We start from the raw sequence: 18,682 nt of genomic DNA on the forward strand, positions 1-18,682 counted from the left end.
ATGGCTCCACAGCTCTCGGTGTTTGGCACATCCACATCAATCCCTCACACCATATTCCAGGGGAGGCCCTGGATACAGGGGAAGGGTGAAATCTGAAAAGCAGCTTTCCCAGAGTCATTTAAACCACGCTGCTCGAGCCTGAGGTGTTAAAGCTCACGGTACAGAAGAGTTTTCTTCCCTCTGGAGGAAAGGCAGCACTTCCAGGGCATTTCCCTTGGATATGTGAAAATGTTCAGGCTGGAGTTGTGCAGCAGCAGCCCCCGATTCCCTGGGAAGTCTCTCCCTCCATACAGGATCCACGATCCCTGCAGCAGCAGCTGCCTCCACGTGCTCCATGTTCCAGTCACAACAGAAAGCTTGTCCCAGGCAGGGACAGGGATCTCAGTGTGGGAATTCCAGGGATGTAAAAGCAGGGATACAGGAGGTGGAGCAGCAGGGCTGTGTGATGATGAGAAGGGAAGGGAGGCAGCAGCACAGCCTCCCCCAAGGCAGGGGCCAGCAGTGAGCTCTGCTGCTGGGATACACAGCCCTCATCCCCTAAAATGGGATTTTCAGGAGGAATTAACTCCTGGAAAGGGAGGTCAGGCCTTGGAAAGAGCTGCCCAGGGAGGTTTGGAGTGCCCATCCCCGGAGGTGTCCCAGGAAGGGCTGGAGGTGGCACTCAGTGCTCTGGGCTGGGGACAAGGTGGGCATCGGGCACAGCTGGGACCTGATGGTCTTGGAGATCATTTCCAATGACTCTGGAATTGAATTTGGGAGCTTTTCCAGAGTCAGATAAAAATTAAAAAGTTGGTGAATGAGCAGTGAAGGAAGGTTGAAAAATAAGAACTGCATTTGAAAAGGTATTGCAAAATAACATTTAATATTATTAGAAGAATTACATTCATATATGGTATGGGATACACAACCATCACTTAATGCTCTACACTTCAAGTCCTGCTGCTCTTCAGCAGTTTACCTTGCTTGCACCTCCTAATTTTTTCTTTCAGGGAAATGAAATCCTTTGGAATATTTCAAAGTCTCCCTCTGTGCACTGTGGCTCTGCTGTATCGGAGCTGGCGCATCCGAAAGATAAAGCTGAGCTTGGTTAGACCAAAAAGCAAAAGCACAGCAAAGCAAAAGCATTTCCTCTCCTGGGCTGGAGCTCCAGGCAAAACTGTTCCAGATTCATGGACAGTGAAGTTGTTCTGCTTTGGTAGGACCAGCTTAGAGCAGGACAGCCCTTCCTCAGTGGATTTATCAGCAGGAGCATAAGGGGCAAACAGCTACTGTTAGTCCCACATGGAAAAGCAATAAAGTTATGGAATGAAGGAGTAAAATATTCCCCTTTGGGCCTGTGGAACTGTGCCCCTCCAGCACTCAAGCAGGACTTTTTTTAGTTGAGACCTATCCTCCTTATCCCCAGGCTGTTGATAATTACACAAGATCTGTTTCGATACTAAATTTTACAGAACTTTTAATGACAAAAAGTTGTCTTAGATTTTAATAGTCATTTGATAAAATCATGGAATAATAGAAACATGGAATCCTGGAATGGTTTGGGTTGGAAAGGCCCTTAAAGCCCATCCAGTGCCACCCCTGCCATGGCAGGGACACCTTCCACTGTCCCAGGCTGCTCCAAGCCCCAATGTCCAGCCTGGCCTTGGGCACTGCCAGGGATCCAGGGGCAGCCCCAGCTGCTCTGGGAATTCCATCCCAGCCCCTCCTCACCCTCCCAGGGAACGATTCCTGCCCAATCTCCCATCTAGCCCTGCTCTCCTTTATCAGCATTTTAAGGGAAATATCCAAGTATAGAATGCAACCAGCAGGAAACTGAAAGTAAAACTACCAAATCCTCCTGAGTATTCATATTATCCATAAAAATTATTGAAGATAGGTTGGAAATAAACACCAACATTTTAAAAAAAGTGGCCTGCTCCAATACTCAAGTAATGCTTTCAAAGGGTAACTTTTCACTTGTGCTCATTCCAACAGCATTATAGACTATTAATAAATTATATTAATACAAATAATTCACATTCTTCATGACCACACCTCAGTCCACCACTTTCCTTCACTGTAAAAGTGTAAAGAATTTAAGTAAGTTTAGCATAAGCCTATTGTGGCTTTATATTTGTGCAGCATTCCAGTATTAGCAGAGTAAAGGATGTTTTATTATTTTAGTTTATAATCCCAAGATGAGAACCTCATCCATCTGTACCTAAAAGCCACTGCAGAGAAGCCTCCCATGTTTGTCCTGGGAGTTTGGGAAAAATAAATCCCTGGCTCCCAACCTACTGACACTAAACCACGTATTTCCCTTTTCATTAATGCTTTTTAATTAAGCAGAAGCACTGGGGTGATCCCCCTACCTCTCTCACCATCCAGGAACAGCCAAATACATTCTTCTGTACCAAAAGTGTTTTTACAAAGAAAAAAAAAATATTATTTTCATTTTAGTTAAGCTGATGGAATACAGCAATTTCTGGTTTTACAGCATTATCTTCATTGAGTTGCATTTCAGAAGCTGCAGTGACCTGAGTCACTGAAAGAACCAAAGTTTTTAATTAAAAAAAAAAAAAAAAGAATTTTAATATTTCGATCCATTAATTAAAATCTAAAGCCCCTCAAGCAATGCTGATTACAAAGTGTCCCTGCATAGGTTCGTGATTTATGCACATTTCTGTTTCATTAGGAATTGCTAAGCCTGAAGATGCTGTTCTAGCACAGAGCTGGAATTACAGACATGGCAAAGCTGCAGTTCTCTGCACAATGCTGAGACTTAGAAAATCCACCTGTGAGGAATTTGGGGGACTTGTTTAGGATTTGCTCAATTTAGGCCGAATTAAGGGGCTTTCACCTCAGCAAATGACTCACCTTCAAACTGATTGTACACTGACATGCAACATTGGATTTTCCTTCAATTTTCCTTCAGAACACAGTTCCAAAAGCACTTCACAGTCCTGGAGAAGTCACAGGGCAGCTGCTACTTCCACCAAGTCAAAAATATTCTTCCCTTATTTACAAAATGTCTTTAATCCTTCCCATGGAAAACAAGGAAAATACAGTAACTCTGAGAAATTCCCACCAAACTGCCCTTTTTTCCCCACCACAGGAACTAGAGATTCCTGCTTTTTACCACCAGCTCCTGGATAATTGAAGAGCACTCTGCAACAGCAGGGAGAAATCCCAAAATGTAGCTGGAAATCTGGGGGAAAAACAGGAATTTCAGCCAAGCTTTCCTTGTATTTGCTGTTGATCCACCACGAGGGTCCCACATGAGGCTCAACTTTCCATGTTTTCCAGGAAGTCACATTCCACACTGTCTTCCAGCTGCTGCAGGATCCTGATGCCATTGCTGCCACCAGAATCCATGGAGACAGCTACGCAGGGCTGGGAATTTTGGGAGTCACTGCCACGTGCTGTGAATGCCCAGCACAGAGTCTGGAAGAAAGGCAGCAGCTGGGTGATGCTGGATACGGAGCGCAGGGTCAGCAGGGGGAATCTGGGATTCCTGGGAATTCCCTCTGGGTGGTTTGGGTCCTGCAAGGAAAAAAAGATCTGGGATTTACTAAAGGTAAATGAAAAAGAATGGTTTGGGTTGGAAGGGACCTTAAAGCTCATCCATGAGCTCTTCCACTGTCCCAGGCTGCTCCAAGCCCCATCCAACCTGGCCTTGGACATTCCAGGGATCCAGGGGCAGCCACAGCTGCTCTGGGCAGCCTTTTCCCCTTCCTCACAGGGAATATCTAAAAATCCCTTGAATGACTTTAAATCGTGTGTTTGGAAAAGTAAGTTAATGGATTAAAGAAAAAGAAAGGAGAAGTTTCTTTACCCCATATTTCATCTTGAGCAGATCCATGATCCTCACGATGTGGGGTCTGCATTCCTGGTGGTTTTCCACCAGGTGAGAGGTGACAGGAGATGATTCCGTGTCCACCTCTGGCACGAAGGCCCATTTGTACCTGGAACAAATGGATTGATTCCTTGAGAAGATGAAAACCCTTGTTTGCATCATGCCTGGTTTAGTGCAGCACTGGTTGTTTCTAGAAAGATCTGTCATAAATGTTCTCTTTTGCTATTAATGAACTATCACATTACTAATTTGTCAATATTTAAATACAGCCAGCTCCAAAACATTCCCAGGTGTGTGGCAGATGTGAAACAATCTCCACCTTTCTCTTCTCCCAATTTTCCAAGTTAAGGAATGCCCTAAAAATGATGGTGAAATCCTCCTATACCAAGACCAAATTATTCTCCCAAATCCCCTAAATTCCATTGATCTCAATATCACCACTTGTAGGAGGAACTGATGAAAGGCAAAATGCAATCTTGAGGAAAACAGGATTCCTTTAAGGGATAAGGGAACAGAGGAGAAGAGGGACTTACATTTGGAAGAGCTGCATCCTGTCAGAGGGGAAGGAAAGTGCTGTGTCCAGGAATTTGCAGGCTGCCAGGTACAGGCACAGCTCGTTGGGCTGGATCTCAGCCCCACTGCCATCTCCAGAGCCTTTAGCTTTGCTCATTTTGCTGTTGCTCCTGTGTTTAAATTAAGAAATGTCCCCTTAAAACACAAATCCACTCAAGGTTTTTCAGTCAGCACAAGAGAAATGCCCACACTTACACAAAGGAGCTTTTGTGCAATTATTTTTATTCTGTGGGAATAATCTAAAATATACCAAAAAAGGGCAGCATTTTAAAATAGCCAACTGCTGACTTAGCATTTAACTTTATTTTTGTGCACAACCAATAATTAATACCTGTATTTTTAAGCATATCACTAATTTAGCTGCTAAAAATATCCCTAAATTATGATTTATCAGTACCAGAATATAAAAGTGCAATAGCAAAATATCCTGTTGACTCCTCCCTATCCCAGCGCATTAATTAAATTAATTATTTTAAAGAAATCTCTCAAATGGCAATTCTTACTTTGATGGTTCCTCTTCCTCAGTCAAATCTTCTTCCAGCTGTAGAAATGTCTGGATCTTTAAAGAAGCAATTTTGGAGATGCTGAAATATTCATACAACTCAATCCCAACTAAAAGTGATGCTTTACATTGAAAAGGAACCTTTATGACTTGTAACAAACTCATGAATCAGGCAAGAGATTCCATTAACAGCAACAAATTTGATCCAAAAGGAATTTCCTAATGACAATTTCACTTCATCCCCCAAATTATCAGACTAATGTAAAACTGTGAAAGCATTTCCAAACAGGGAAGAGGAAAAAGGTAAACTGGGAAAACCCACAGGCTGATTTTTTCAAATAGATTTTTATATTTAATATAAATATTAAATATATTAAATTTTTTTCTATAGAAAATGAAAAGGTAATAATTTTAATGTATTTAAAATATTTTTATATTTATATTTAAAAATATTTTCTATATTTTTTCAAAACTTCTTCCTTACCAATTCTGTTACCATGATTGGCCACAACGAGGTGAGATGCTGAGGGGAAATCCTCAACAAAAGAACTCTGAAGAACAGAAACATCTGGGCAGCCACCAGAGAAGTCTGGCCCACACGGAGGTTCTCAGTCAGGCGCTCTGGAGGAAGCATAAAAAAAGGGAAAAAATGAAATAAAAGTAGCATTTTCCTGAATTTGTGGTGTTTTGGGAATTGAAATGTAGAACCATGGAATGGTTTGGGTTGGAAAGGCCCTTAAAGCCCATCCAGTGCCACCCCTGCCACGGGCAGGGCACCTCCCACTGTCCCAGGCTGCTCCAAGCCCCAATGTCCAGCCTGGCCTTGGGCACTGCCAGGGATCCAGGGGCAGCCCCAGCTGCTCTGGGAATTCCATCCCAGCCCCTCCTCACCTTCCCAGGGAACAATTCCTTCCCAATATTCCATCTATCCCAGTTTCTTCAGCTTAAGGCCATTCCCCTTGTCCTGTCACTCCATCCCTTGTGAAAGGTCCCTCTCCACCTTACAGAAGGTGGCAAAACAGAATTCTTTACTTTACCATCAGTTTTGGGCTGAGTTCCTTGCATTGGATAACTAAATTGAAATTCAGACACAGCCTGAAAGGGATTATAGTGCACAAAACTTGGTCAAAGTGACATTTAAGGAGAACAACAGCTCAAGAGTGGCTGGAACATTGCCATGAAATAATCACGTTCCCAGTTGTATTTCCAAACATTTCAAAGGCCTTGAAACCAAGATTGCTGTCTCTCCTTGCTGAGAACATTTATCTGTTGGAATTCAGAGATTCATAAATTTTGTTCAAAATTTAAAAAAAACAGAAGCCTGTGCTGGCAAAGAGGTGACTTTGCTTTCTTGCAGAATCTGTATCATGGAGTGGTTTGGGTTGGGAGGGACATTAAAGATCAGCCAGTTCCATGGGTGGGGACACCTCCCACTGTCCCAGGTTGCTCCAAGCCCCAATGTCCAGCCTGGCCTTGGGCACTGCCAGGGATCCAGGGGCAGCCCCAGCTGCTCTGGACCAAGGGATCTGTGTTGCAGCTGAAGGGAAAGGCAGGGATGAAGCCTCACCTTGGATTAGGGGCAGGTACAGGTGGTACTGGTCGATCTCTCCGCTGAAGACAGCGAACGCCTGTCTCTTCAGCAGCATTGCCTTCTGCTCAAAGCTGGGGTACAGCTTCAGGGCACTGCTCTGCATGTCTGCAACACAGAGCAGAGTTAGCTACCCCAGAAAAACTGCTCGGGTTTGGGGCTGAAAGTAATCCCTGTGTTCTGAAATCTTCTACAGAGGAAAACTCTCTCGGTCACTGACCATGAATTTGTGTTGTAACCTCTCCATTATTCCTTTAGAAAGGCTTAAAAAGAGACTGAAGCTGCTTGAGGCCAATTTAAGGGGTCCTATCACATCCTTTCCCTCAGGATTTGTTCTTCCACACTCTCCTCAAGCCTGAATTAGAGGTCAAAGCACATTCATCCAGGGTTTGCTGCACTGCTGCTCCACCTTCCCACAGCTCACGGCAGACACCTGCAGAGTTTGGGCAGCGTTTGCCAAAGTCTCCTCCTGGAAAAGGTCACACTCAGACAACTCAAAATTAGGGCAAAATGTGAATGTGGGAGCACAGCAAAGCCTCCTTTGGTGTGTTTTAGACATGACCAAAATCTGGATTGAACTCAGCTTTAGCTGGGAATGAAGTTAACAAAAAGGTCAATTATGCACAGTCAGCAATTTATGGATACAGCAGGGTATTAAAAATGCACCCAAGTGGCTCAAATGCAAAAAGGTTACAAATTGAGGTAGAAATAAATCATCAGCAGCTGATACTTACTCATCAAATCCTTGAACATCGTTTTCTCATGTGTGAGGAGATGATCAATGATGGATCTCCAGCTGCAGGAGAGAAAGAAGGAATTAGATATCCAGGGAAAGCTGTGGTGTGGGTTCACCTCAGAAATGATTTGGGTCAAACTTTTTATACAAGGAAACAGTTTCCCAACAGGATTCATACGCAGACTCTTATCTGGGTTAACAAAGAATGAATGGAGCAGAATTAGTGGCAAGACCCATTTTTAACATTATCCCATTCCATAAGAAAGCACTAAATGGAATTTTCTTCCCAATTTTAGTCTTCTCCTTTAAATCCTTTCCTTGCAAACTCAGAATCCAAGCTTGGAGTGGTACAACCCCACGTCTTACTGAGTGCAGGAAGTATCCATCTGGAAAAAAGATGGATCCATGTACAATTCCAGCACTTCTTTTTTCCAGGCTCTCTTGGTGTAGGCGTATCCACTCAGGGAGCTGAGCAGCTGAGCACCAGCACGGAAACTGGGAATGTTGTAGGCACTGGGGAAGAGAACAAAAATGATCAATATAGGCTTTTCAAAAGTTCAGGAAGAGATTCCAACTGACAGAAGGGTTGGTTTGAATGAGATTTTTAGGAAGGAATCCTTCCCTGTGAGGATGGGAAGGGGCTGGGATGGAATTCCCAGAGCAGCTGGGGCTGCCCCTGGATCCCTGGCAGTGTCCAAGGCCAGGTTGGACATTGGAGCTTGGAGCAGCCTGGGACAGTGGGAGGTGTCCCGGCCATGACAGGGGTGGGGCTGGATGGGATTTAAGGTCTTTTCCAACCCAAACCAGTCTGGATTCCATGCCCTGTGTCTCCACTGGATATCATCCATCTCTCCCACACCTGTGCTTTTGGTGAAAAACCAGGAAGGGGATAGGGAGAGATGATTCTCTCCCTGCTTCCTGGTGGATCCTGGGATCTGCCCATGCTCTGTTGCCTCATCCCCATTCCCTGACAGGCACAGAAAGGGAGCTTTGAGGGAAGCCCAGAATCCCAGGTGGGGAACCCCCACAGCTGAGCAGAAACTGCTGGCACAGAACTCCAACAACAACAGGTTCAGCTCCTGGGGAAACACAGCTCAAACCTTGTTAGAATGGAAACAGGGAATGGAGGAACAAGGGAAAAACAAGTGTCAAAAAGATCAGACAGGGAAACCCCAGGAGCAGAGAGAGGCTCACCTGTGGTTGCGCAGATACGGGAACACGTAATAGAGCAAGCGGGAGATGAGGGGCACGGCCTTCTCCTTCTCATCGCTGCGGTAAACCATGTCCAGCAGAGAGGCCAGGACCTGCAAAAGGCAAAGGAAAACTCTTCAAACCCACAGCTGGCACTTCTGGCCAAAGGGGAAAGCCTGCCATGTTTCAGGCTGGAAGTTTGGGCAATGGAATGGTCCCCAAAAGATTTACACTCCCATTTTATCTACTGGGAAAATCTTCCTCACCTTAATAACCCCAAAAACTCCCCAGATGAGAGGGTCTCACCTCTGCAAGGAGAGAAAGGGCTTGGACACTGTAGATTGAAGGAGCAGAGGCAGAAACCATGGAAGATGGTGCCACTGATGTATCTAAAAGAGGCAAAATAATAGAGTTTTCTCCTCAGACAGGTCTAAATGTTGTTGTTTCCTAATTTGCTGCCCAAACAGAACATTTATTTGCACATTGGTGTTACACTGAAATGTAAACTCATGCAAACCCCACATCATCAAACCCCTCGTGCTCTTCAGTGCCTCCAGCAGAGGAGAGGGAGCAGCAGGATTCAGGGAAAGCCACGTTACCATTCACATCCTCCACGTTGAATTCATCTGGTAAAATCTGAGGCTGAGCTTTCACTTCCAAGTTCCTGCTCAGCCAGCTGGTCTGTTCCAGGGAAGAACCAGCAATGGTCCCCACAGCCTCCAGGATCTTTTGGGTCACCTCCTGTAACATAACCAAAGTGGCATCAGATGAACACTTGGTGTGTTTAATTCCCAGGGAAGTGAGGAGCTGCAGTGAAACCAAATCCCATCCTATCACGGCATCCCGCAGTGGTTGGGAGGAGAAGAGAGATCCAACAGGCAGAATTGTGCAGCAAGATTCATTTATTTAATTATTTTACAACTCTTTTATAGACTTTTTTTCTTCATAGTCAAATTGATCAAAGGATCAGCCACTCCTTGGGGTGATTGGCTAAAATCCTAAAACATCCATTGTCAAAATATTTTTCTACTGTACCATAAACAAAGCTCTGCAAGGTCACAGGTGTTCATAGCTTATGGAACTCTGCTAATATCTTCAGTGAGAGAGAAAAGTATCCCACGGGACTGGAAAGAAGCAAGAGAAGTTCTTGCCAGCTGCATATTTGTATCCACACCATCCAGCCAAAGCAAAGCAGAGGCTGTAAAATGACACCATTTTCTGTCATTGTTGCCATTTTGCTGGCAGGACTCTGAAGCAGAAGGGGAGATCGAATTTCTCTGTTGGCACACGAAAGTCCTGTAACCACAACAGCTCCTCACAGCCAAAACCAGCCAGGTAAGCAGTGTTCAAACTGTCCTGGTAAAATCAGGCAGTACAGGAGGAGAACCCTGCTCTGCTCCACCCTTTCTTTACACAACAGCTGAGGTCAGTCATTCCCATTGCTCCAAGGGTAATTAGGCCACTGATTTTCCTAGACAGCTTGGAGATTTCAATATTCACACACAGGACATGAACTCATGACATCCCACTTGTGTTACGAGCTCAGTTCTGAGAAAGATCATAATATTGCACAGTGAAAACAGCTTGGAAAAGATTTCAGGTATTTGGGGCAAAATTCTGTTTGTCTCTCGTGTTGGAGTCTCCCCTGTTCACCAGGCCTCAGCCAGAATGTGTGGATGCACGTTCAGGCATTCCCAAGAGCACAGGAATGCAGGTACAAAGGACAGATCAGGTCATCTCCACTTTTCCTCACCTGAACAGTGCCAGGTTTAGGAACTCAAAGGTAAACATGAACCCACTGTACCTGCAAATCTTTCTGGTCCTTTTTGTTTTCCAGGGTGGGTGTCCTTGTCACAAAGTCATTCAGGGTGCTGTGGGGAGAGCAGAGCACTCTGAGTTAGGAATTGCACAGTGTAAAACCTCTGTAAGACTTCTCCTCTCTCATGCAGTACCTGAGGAGAAGGAAGTGTCCAGGAGGAGCCAAGTTCAACTGCACAGACTCTCTGAGGAGCCCTAATAAGGGCTGGAAGTTCTCCTGCAGGGCTGGGACGGGGAGTCTGCAAAAAAAATAAAACCAAACCACACCTGAGTGAAGGTGGAGTTAGGGAAAGAACAAAAAACAACACACAGGGGTAACTTGGCGGCCTAAAAGCTTCAGGATCAGTCCTTGGGATCCTGTCCTTGCTGACTGTCAGTGTCACTTCCCCTTCCAGTGTCACAGCCCTGGCACTCTGTGTCTGTGTGTCACCAACCAAGTGACAGCACATTTCCTGCAGAGAAGTGTTCTGGGACATGAAGATCAAAGGAAAGCAGAAATGACAATATTGGCTGTTCTCTCACTGGAGTCAAACAGAAAATTCTCTTTTAGCAGGACTGAATTACCTCTGAATGAAAGCATAACTGAACTGCAGCACTGGGATATCCACGAGAGAAGATTTCTGGAAAAGAAAAGCAAACCCACATTTATTTGCCATCAGAAGGAAAAAGAAGATCCAACCTGACCTTGGACACTTCCAGGGATCCAGGGGCAGCCCCAGCTGCTCTGGGCACCCTGTGCCAGGGCCTGCCCACCCTCCCAGGGAAGGATTTATCCCCAATATCCCATCTAACCCTGCTCTCTGATCATTTAAAACCATTCCCCCTTTCCCATCACCATCTCCTGATATATTCCAAAGAACCTACTCATTGTGGATCAAACCACATTGTGGATAACAAAACTTATTCAGGAGCAAAAGAGAATCCCCACATTGAAAAGAAAACCTTTCTAACAATGCTTTAAAGACCCATTGGAACAGATCCAGGGTGGAATACATTAAGAAAATGGAATTATCTTCCTGGTTACCTCTTCCCCCTTGATTTGTGCTGGTTTCTTGACCACCTCTTTGACCAGATATAATATGGTGTCAGTTTTCAGTGTATTCAGGGCACAAATTAAATCCACAAGGATAAGCTGAGATGCACTGGCCACTGGGAGAATCTGACAAAAGAGAACAAAACAAAAGACACATCCCTCAGACCAAACCAGCTTTTTGTGTGATTACTCAAATATCAAAATTAAATGTAAATTACAGAGGTTAAATCAAACACACAGCCCTTGCCATATAAAGATCTTCTCCCAACACCTTATGGAAACATCTGGATTCTGCTCCAGTAAAAGCAGGAAAGAAAAAGGTTCTGCCCAGAATAAATAATGAGTTCCAGAGAAGACAGCTCTCACTTTCTCTGCAAATTGATTCATGGTCTTTAAAATATAATTGTCCAATTGCAGTCCAGTATTGAAGAAAAAAAAGGCTTTTGCTCTCAGATTTAGAGTGCCACGGTGTGGGTTTTATTTGACTGGTTATTGAGGTTTAATTGTAGTCCTGATGCTTTTTCTAAATAAGAGCATCTCAGATTTTTCAGTCTGAATCTACAGAGCTGAGAACTGACCCTATAAATGTAACATTTGCCTTTATCTAGGAAATGGAAGGGTGCCTTTCTTTAGTTTCACCTTGGTTTTACTGTGACTCCTGTGAGGTTTCTTGCTGTTCCACACTGCTGCAATTGCTGCCATCAGCTGGATTCCAAGTTGTGCTGTCAAGGGATTCAGGAAATCCAATATTTTTGTTCTTAGTGTCTTTAAAGGGGAGAAAAATAACTATCAATGTAAGGCAAAGGCCACCTCCTATCTTATAAAACATCATTTCTTTTCCCAGGATATACAGAAAATAACAACTAAAGAACTCTGGGTAAAATGCACTGGGGAGGATGCAGAGATAAAAAAAATCAGCATTTTAAAAGAGCTCCTACTTTGGTTGCTTTAAAGTAGACTGAAGAGGAGCCTTTAGTTGTCCCAAAGAAGTCAGTTGGTCTTTTTTGGGAGTCTTCTCTCTTTATGACACTCCAGAGGAGGGCCATGGTGTTCATAATGCGAGGCAGCTCTTCCAGGATGGCATTCCTGGCATTCCTCAGGTTGGCAGGTTCAGCTGAACAGGATGACTGGGAAAAAACCCCCAAAAATATCAATATGAAAATAATTTATTATGCACAAGAGCCTAAAAATTGTAGGGAACACATCAAAACATCAACCCAAGAGAAAAGAAAAGGTTGTTGATGACAGAGGACTGATATTTGCATCACCATGATCGTCATGAATAATGATTTAAAATTCACTTTGCAGGCTTCAAATGCAGAAAATGAAGCTCAGTCCTTCCACTTGGACTCAGTTCAGTTCTTTGGGTGTGCTATGAGGCCTCTCTGAGGTTATTTTCTTGTACAATTCACTGCTTCTATTCACCTGGAAGGAAAAGGGAAGTGCCTCTGTTGTCAGGGGATTCCCACGTACCTTTTTTGTTGGATTGGGATGATCCAGAAGACAGAAGTGCCCAATGGTTGTCAGCCCTTCCAGAAGGGTGAGGGGATAATCAGGAGTCACGTTTTCTCTTTTAGAAGTTAAGCTTTGGAGGGGGGGGAAAAAAAAACCAAACAGGTTAATAAGTCGAGAGGTATTTCCTTGATTAAAAATTCCATTCCTGCTTCTATTCCCTAGCTAAAACTGGAATGAATATCAAGAATATCAGGTCAGGAATGTCAGGTCAGGAATATCAGGTCAGGAATGTCAAAACAAAAGGATCCATAAAACTGGGAACTTTTACACTTGGATGGAAGGCAGAGGGGGACAGAAGTACCACAGCTGCTGCTCCTCTTTCCTCTCCTCCTCCAGCTGCTGCAACAATCCTGCTTCCAGCTCACTCTAGGGACAGGTGCAGCAGGAATTAAGGATCAAACCCTGGGAGCCATGGAGCTGACCCAGGGAGTTCCTACACACTCACTGCTCTGTGGTGAGGGGAATTCTCAGGATAACAAATCCCCCCCAGTGGCTCTTACCTGGCAGATGTTTTGGCAGAAGTCTTCACAGCTTCATTTTCATACTGCTTGACAAGCTCGTCCAGGTTCTTACAGATCTGCACCACAAACGGGGCCACGGTCCAGCCTAAGGACTTCCCAAAATAGGGCAGGGAACTGGTGACCAATCCTACCCACGTGGGATGCATCCCATGGCCATACTCTGGTTGGAGCCCCCTAACCACAGCAGAGACAAACAACCCCTGGGAAGTGATGGGATGGGGATACACGTATTGCATGGCCCCAATGGCCTGCTGGAAGTTCACAGCCTGCCGCCACTCCTTGGAGAGGTCAGACTGGTTCTCCTGCTCCTCAGGGCTCTGTCCCAGGTGGTGCTCCAAGACAATCAACACCTGCAGGAGCTTCAGCAGCTCAATCTGCAGCGGGTGCTCACTCCAGATCTGATCATGGCCAAAATTGATCAGGCTCTCCTCAAAGAGCTCCTCCTGGGCCCCGTGGTGGGCGCCATCAGCCACGAGCAGCTCGTAGCGTTTGTGGCTGACGTACATGGACGCCGACAGCGAGAGCAGAACAAACTCCTGCACTTTGCACCTTCCCAGCAAATTGTGGATGAACTCCACGTTCTTGGTCTCGGCCGCCTTGGCGGCGGTGGCCAGCTGGGCCATCATCCTGATGAGAACCTCCACGCTTTTCACCTGCACATCCCTGTTGCCCAGGACGTCCCTGTGGGTGACCTTCAGGCAGCAGGGGTAGTAGGAGCGCAGGAAGCTCAGGCACAGGTAGGTGAGCAGCTCGATCAGCAGGGAATGGGGACACATGGTGGGCGACTGAGGCTGCAGCTTCCCATAAAAGCTCTGCCCTACGAGAGCTTCCTGGTGGCGAGCCAAGAGGTTGTAGATGAGGTTCAGGTGTGCTGTGGAGCTGGTGTCCATGCTGGTGGTGGCCACAGCCTCGATGAATTCCTTGGGGTTGGTTTTGAGCACCGCCTCCAGCACGGAGAAGGCGTAGAGCACCCGCCGGGAGTCGTAGGGCTGCAAATACAGCAGCATGTGCTTGAACAGGGCCTCTGCCATCTCCTGCTTCTCCTTCTGCTGCTTCAGCAGCCTGCACTGGGTGATTTCCTGCAGCTCCAAGTCCACCTCTTCGTCACTGGACAGAGACTCCGAGGCCTGAGTCCTCTCGGAGTCGGCCCTCACGAGGTTGGGCCCCGTGCTGGATTTGGAGCTCTCGGACAGGGAGGCATTGAGGGAATTCCCGTGGGTTGGGGCCTCTCTGCCATCAGCAGTGGCCTCATTGTCCTCGTTGCTCAGCTCCTGCAGCTCCAGGGAAGGGGAGAAGGAGGAGGTGTTGTCACTGTCATGGCCTGTGCTGGTGTCTGCAGATTCCGTGTGCTCGCTGGTGTCTGGATCAGCCTCTGCGTCCTGATAAGATCCATCGTTTTCAGGCTGCTCAGCTTTCAGCTCTGCCTTCTCTGGATCATTTTCCACTTCAGCCCAAATTGCTTCTCTATCCACAGCAGTGAAGTGGCTCAAGGGAAGGTTTTCCTCGGAATTGCTCTCAGAGATGCCAGACTCTTTCAAAGGAGCCTTTTTCTTGCAAAGCCAATCACGAACATAGTCTGAAAAAAATAATTTTTTTCACTTAATTTTCTATTTCACACATAAAATCATATCATAGTCTGGCTTGGAAGGGACCTTTAATGGTCATTTAGTCAACACAACGTGCTTTATATTCAATAAATCATTTTAAAAAAGGTTTGTAAAGCTACTCTGCTCCAGTCCCATATTAATTGTAATGAGTGGGGCTAAAAAAATGGGCAAGAATTATTCTTAAGGCAAGAATTATTTCTCTTTTAAAGTGGTTAGAGAGCAGTTCTAACCTACTGCAAAGAGAGCAGGATCAAAACATGAAACACTTTTAGGCTGAGACTCCCTAGGAGAGACAATTGTTTTTATGCTTCCTGAATATTCAGTGTTTGTGGAGATCAGGAGGGAAATGAGAAGGATGGCAACAGAGGGATTGCTTAATTAATTAATTAAAGAGCTAATGTTTTCCTTGATTAAATGCTGTGGGATAAGGAAGGAGTAGATCAGCTCTGTGTTTCTATAGCATTCCTGTGGATGCTGTAATTGCGTGACATTTATTTGCCAATTGACACCAAAAAATCATGCTGAGAGCACAGCCTGGGAACAGGCACAGCGCAGGTGACAGCAGCTTTCTGTACATAAAACTCCCAGAAACTTCTCTGCTGTTTCCTGCTCTGCTCCAGGAAAAAAACTTGGATATTTGGGCTAAATCCCAGAATTGTTAAGGTTGGAAAAGATCTCCAAGAGCAGAGTCCAGCCATCACCCAGCACTGAGCCATGTCCCCAAGTGCCACCTTCACACATTTTTCAACACTTCCAGGGAAGGCGACTCCATCACTGCCCTGGGCAGCCCATTCCAATGCTTTACAACCCTTTCCATGGAGAAATTTTTCCTAATCTCCAATCTAAACCTCCCCTGGTGCCATTTGAGGCCACTTCCTCTCCTCCTTTCCCTTGGCACACGGCAGCAGAGCCCGACCCCCCCTCACTGCCCCTCCTGGCAGGGACTTGTGGGGAGCAGTGAGGTCCCCCCTGAGCCTCCTTTGCTCCAGCCTGAGCCCCTTTCCCAGCTCCCTCAGCCGCTCCTGGGGCTCCAGCCCCTTCCCAGCTCCCTTCCCTGCCCTGGACACGCTCCAGCCCCTCCAGGGCTCTCCTGCAGGAGCCAGAACTGGGCACAGCCCTCGAGGGGCCTCTCAGTGCCCAGCACAGAGGGACAATCCCTGCCCTGCTCCTGCTGGACACACAATTCCTGACCCAGCCCAGGGGCCAGTGGCCTCTTGCTCACCTGGGCACCCCTGGGCTCGTGTCCAGCCGCTGGCACCAGCACCCCCAGGGCCTTTCCCAGCTTTCCAGCCCCTCTGCCCAGCCTGGAGCTCCACGGGGTAGCTGTGACCCCAGGGCAGGACCTGGCCCTTGGCCTGGTTGACCCTCACACCGTTGGCCCCAGCCTGTAAATGATGCAAGTGTCTCACATCCGTTCCACTTCCAGCAATCCCAAACCTTAAATCTGGGTGGCTGGACATCATCTTCAATTCCAAATATTTTGCTTCCACATCCTAGCTCTGGGATGCCTCTGCCACAAAGGCTCAGCTCTGCTCTTGAATGAAAACAGATCTTTGGACACATATTTCAATTTTCAGAAGTCAGCAGGATGAGGAAGGGGTTTGTTTTTGTGTGCCTAAAACAGCAAAATATTCCTCACACCATCACCCATCTGCTCCTGGACTCCTTTTGGCTGCAGACCTAGTTTTGCTCTGGAAGGGATCCTGAAAACAGTGAACAGTGTGGATCATCTAGGAACAAAATGAGAAGTGTGGGACAAGATCCCAGAGCAAAGCAGGGAGCAATCCAAACCATCAGGGAGGTGCAGCCACCAGAACAGGAAAGATCCTTCAATTAGAATGATTTAGTCCTGAGCTCTGCCTTAGGCATCACTACAGGGACGGGATGAGCAGGAATCCATGGATCTGATGTAGGGGAACAACTGCTCCCTTCAGCAGGAGCTCTGTGAGCGGTGCCAGCTGTACCTGGGGAGTTCCTGTGCTTGATGTAGCTGATGGAGGTGCGCTGGGTCCGGGGGTGCAGCAGGAGCAGCAGGATGGGCTCCAGGATCCGCGCCACGTCGCTGAGGGACAGCGCCCGGATGAGCCAGCCCTGAGCCGCCGCCCCGATGGCCCCGTCCGAGCAGTTCAGGCTGTCCAGCACCACAAACAGGGACCTGAGGGAGAAACCAGCACCAAGGACAGCTGAAATCCCGAAAAAAAGTTAAATCGAGCAGCAAAATCCCGGCAGGGAACATCCAGAGTGTATTGAAGGAAGCGCCAGCCAATGGCTCAGGTCTGCTCCCAACAGCTTTGGTCAAGCACTTTTTCCTGCACTGAGGTCAGGAATTTGCCACACAAATCCTCCCACTCTGCAAAGCAGCAGATTTTAAAGTTCTTTCCCATGTTTATTTGCTTTTATCTCATTCTATCCCCTAGGAAGTAAAACTAAACTTTTTATTTTCACAAGGAGCTGGTGCTGTTTTCTTTGGAAGGCAAATTTAATTCACTCCAAAATAAAGAAGAGCTGCTCTCCAGAAAAGCTGCTCCTCATTTATGAAGCTCTCTCTATTTTTACAGCAACTTCCTTCACCCAAAAAACCACAGCATGCACAGAGTGCCCTGCAAAGATAAACTCCAAGAAGTGGAAGATCTTCCTTTTGCTCACTTTTTACTCTCCCTACAGAGAGCTCCTCCCCCCCTCAGAAAAAGAGAATAAAGCCCAGTATAATTCAATATAAAAATGCAAATGGTAGTGGAAATACCTGTCAAAGGAGCGATTGTGGGAAGTCACTCTGCTGCCTTGGATCTCTCTGGTCAGGTGCCACATGACAGAGAATCTGAACAGAGCTTCCAGCCTTGTCCCCTTGGCAAGGAAACAAGGGAGATTTAGGGAGGTTTCCAAGTTGGATGAAAATGGGAACACATTGGTATCCAGGCAGTGGTTATTGGTGGAAAGCTTTAAAAAGGTTTCCAAACTTTTATGTTTCAAAATTGCAAGGGAAGGAAAACAATAGCAAAGATTGGAAGTGGCTGGTTGAAGTTTTATTGTGCAAAATGTACTGTTGGTTGTCAAAGAATTGCTCTGTCATTAAATTAGGGAAGGAAAAGGAAAGGAAATTACTTCATAACTGGCTCACTTAAAATACATCTCATTGTGAAACCAAATACTATAAAATCAAGTTAAAATAAAGTGATTTTACACATATTGGGGCAGTGGGAAATAAAGACAAAAGCTGCAAGTTTTCAGACACTACAGGATTTGGGCTTGAACTAAAAACTCCAGCTAATATGTACTGATAGATTTTGTATCCAGGGATTAAATCCAGCACTAAAACAAATCCCAGGGAATTGTAAAAGCATGGACAGAGCCTGTCAGACACAGCAACCACGGGAGTCAAGACATGGAGAAGGGAACAGGAGGAAATTTGGGAAGCACTGGAACAATTCCACAGTGCTGGAGGGGCTTCAGTGCATCCAGGACTTACTTTATCCCGATCCAGAAGGGCCTGGCAGATGATGTCTTCACAGATATTTGCTGATGGAGCCAGGCAGTGCAGTCTGTAGAACAATTCCACACAGGCAATGTGGTGCTCCCGAGTCTCCTTGTTCAGCTGATTCCAGAGCACACAGGCAACTCTCTAGGGAAAAAGGATAATATTTATATCAATAATTAAGAATAATTATATTCATAATAAGAGCCATTTCTTTCCTGGCTTCCTGTTAGCAAAAGGCATTTCCAAATTGCCTCAGAATCCCAGGATTCTATGAATTAGAGGGTCAGT

General features: G+C 46.0%; 1 protein-coding gene across 2 annotated transcripts in view; it reads right to left on the reverse strand.

Moving 5' to 3' along the window:
• Positions 1–843: 843 nt before the first annotated feature.
• DOP1B (DOP1 leucine zipper like protein B) overlaps positions 844–18,682 on the reverse strand; it is a 39,093-nt gene continuing 21,254 nt past the window's right edge. For both annotated transcript variants that reach the window (XM_039553584.1, XM_039553583.1), the window contains exons 16-37: positions 18,386–18,538; positions 17,663–17,763; positions 16,884–17,074; positions 13,292–14,888; positions 12,750–12,861; positions 12,215–12,403; positions 11,916–12,041; positions 11,268–11,402; positions 10,808–10,863; positions 10,378–10,482; positions 10,230–10,296; positions 9,025–9,166; positions 8,732–8,814; positions 8,429–8,538; positions 7,601–7,747; positions 7,233–7,294; positions 6,478–6,606; positions 5,395–5,531; positions 4,912–4,967; positions 4,369–4,518; positions 3,815–3,944; positions 844–3,522 (exon numbers count right to left, since the gene is read on the reverse strand). In XM_039553584.1, coding sequence (XP_039409518.1) covers positions 3,265–3,522; positions 3,815–3,944; positions 4,369–4,518; positions 4,912–4,967; positions 5,395–5,531; positions 6,478–6,606; positions 7,233–7,294; positions 7,601–7,747; positions 8,429–8,538; positions 8,732–8,814; positions 9,025–9,166; positions 10,230–10,296; positions 10,378–10,482; positions 10,808–10,863; positions 11,268–11,402; positions 11,916–12,041; positions 12,215–12,403; positions 12,750–12,861; positions 13,292–14,888; positions 16,884–17,074; positions 17,663–17,763; positions 18,386–18,538 — 4,236 coding nt within the window. In that variant the 3' untranslated portion in view covers positions 844–3,264. The remainder of the gene's footprint in view (positions 3,523–3,814; positions 3,945–4,368; positions 4,519–4,911; positions 4,968–5,394; positions 5,532–6,477; positions 6,607–7,232; positions 7,295–7,600; positions 7,748–8,428; positions 8,539–8,731; positions 8,815–9,024; positions 9,167–10,229; positions 10,297–10,377; positions 10,483–10,807; positions 10,864–11,267; positions 11,403–11,915; positions 12,042–12,214; positions 12,404–12,749; positions 12,862–13,291; positions 14,889–16,883; positions 17,075–17,662; positions 17,764–18,385; positions 18,539–18,682) is intronic.

Source organism: Corvus cornix, chromosome 1, assembly GCF_000738735.6.
Source record: "Corvus cornix cornix isolate S_Up_H32 chromosome 1, ASM73873v5, whole genome shotgun sequence".
NCBI lineage: Eukaryota > Metazoa > Chordata > Aves > Passeriformes > Corvidae > Corvus > Corvus cornix.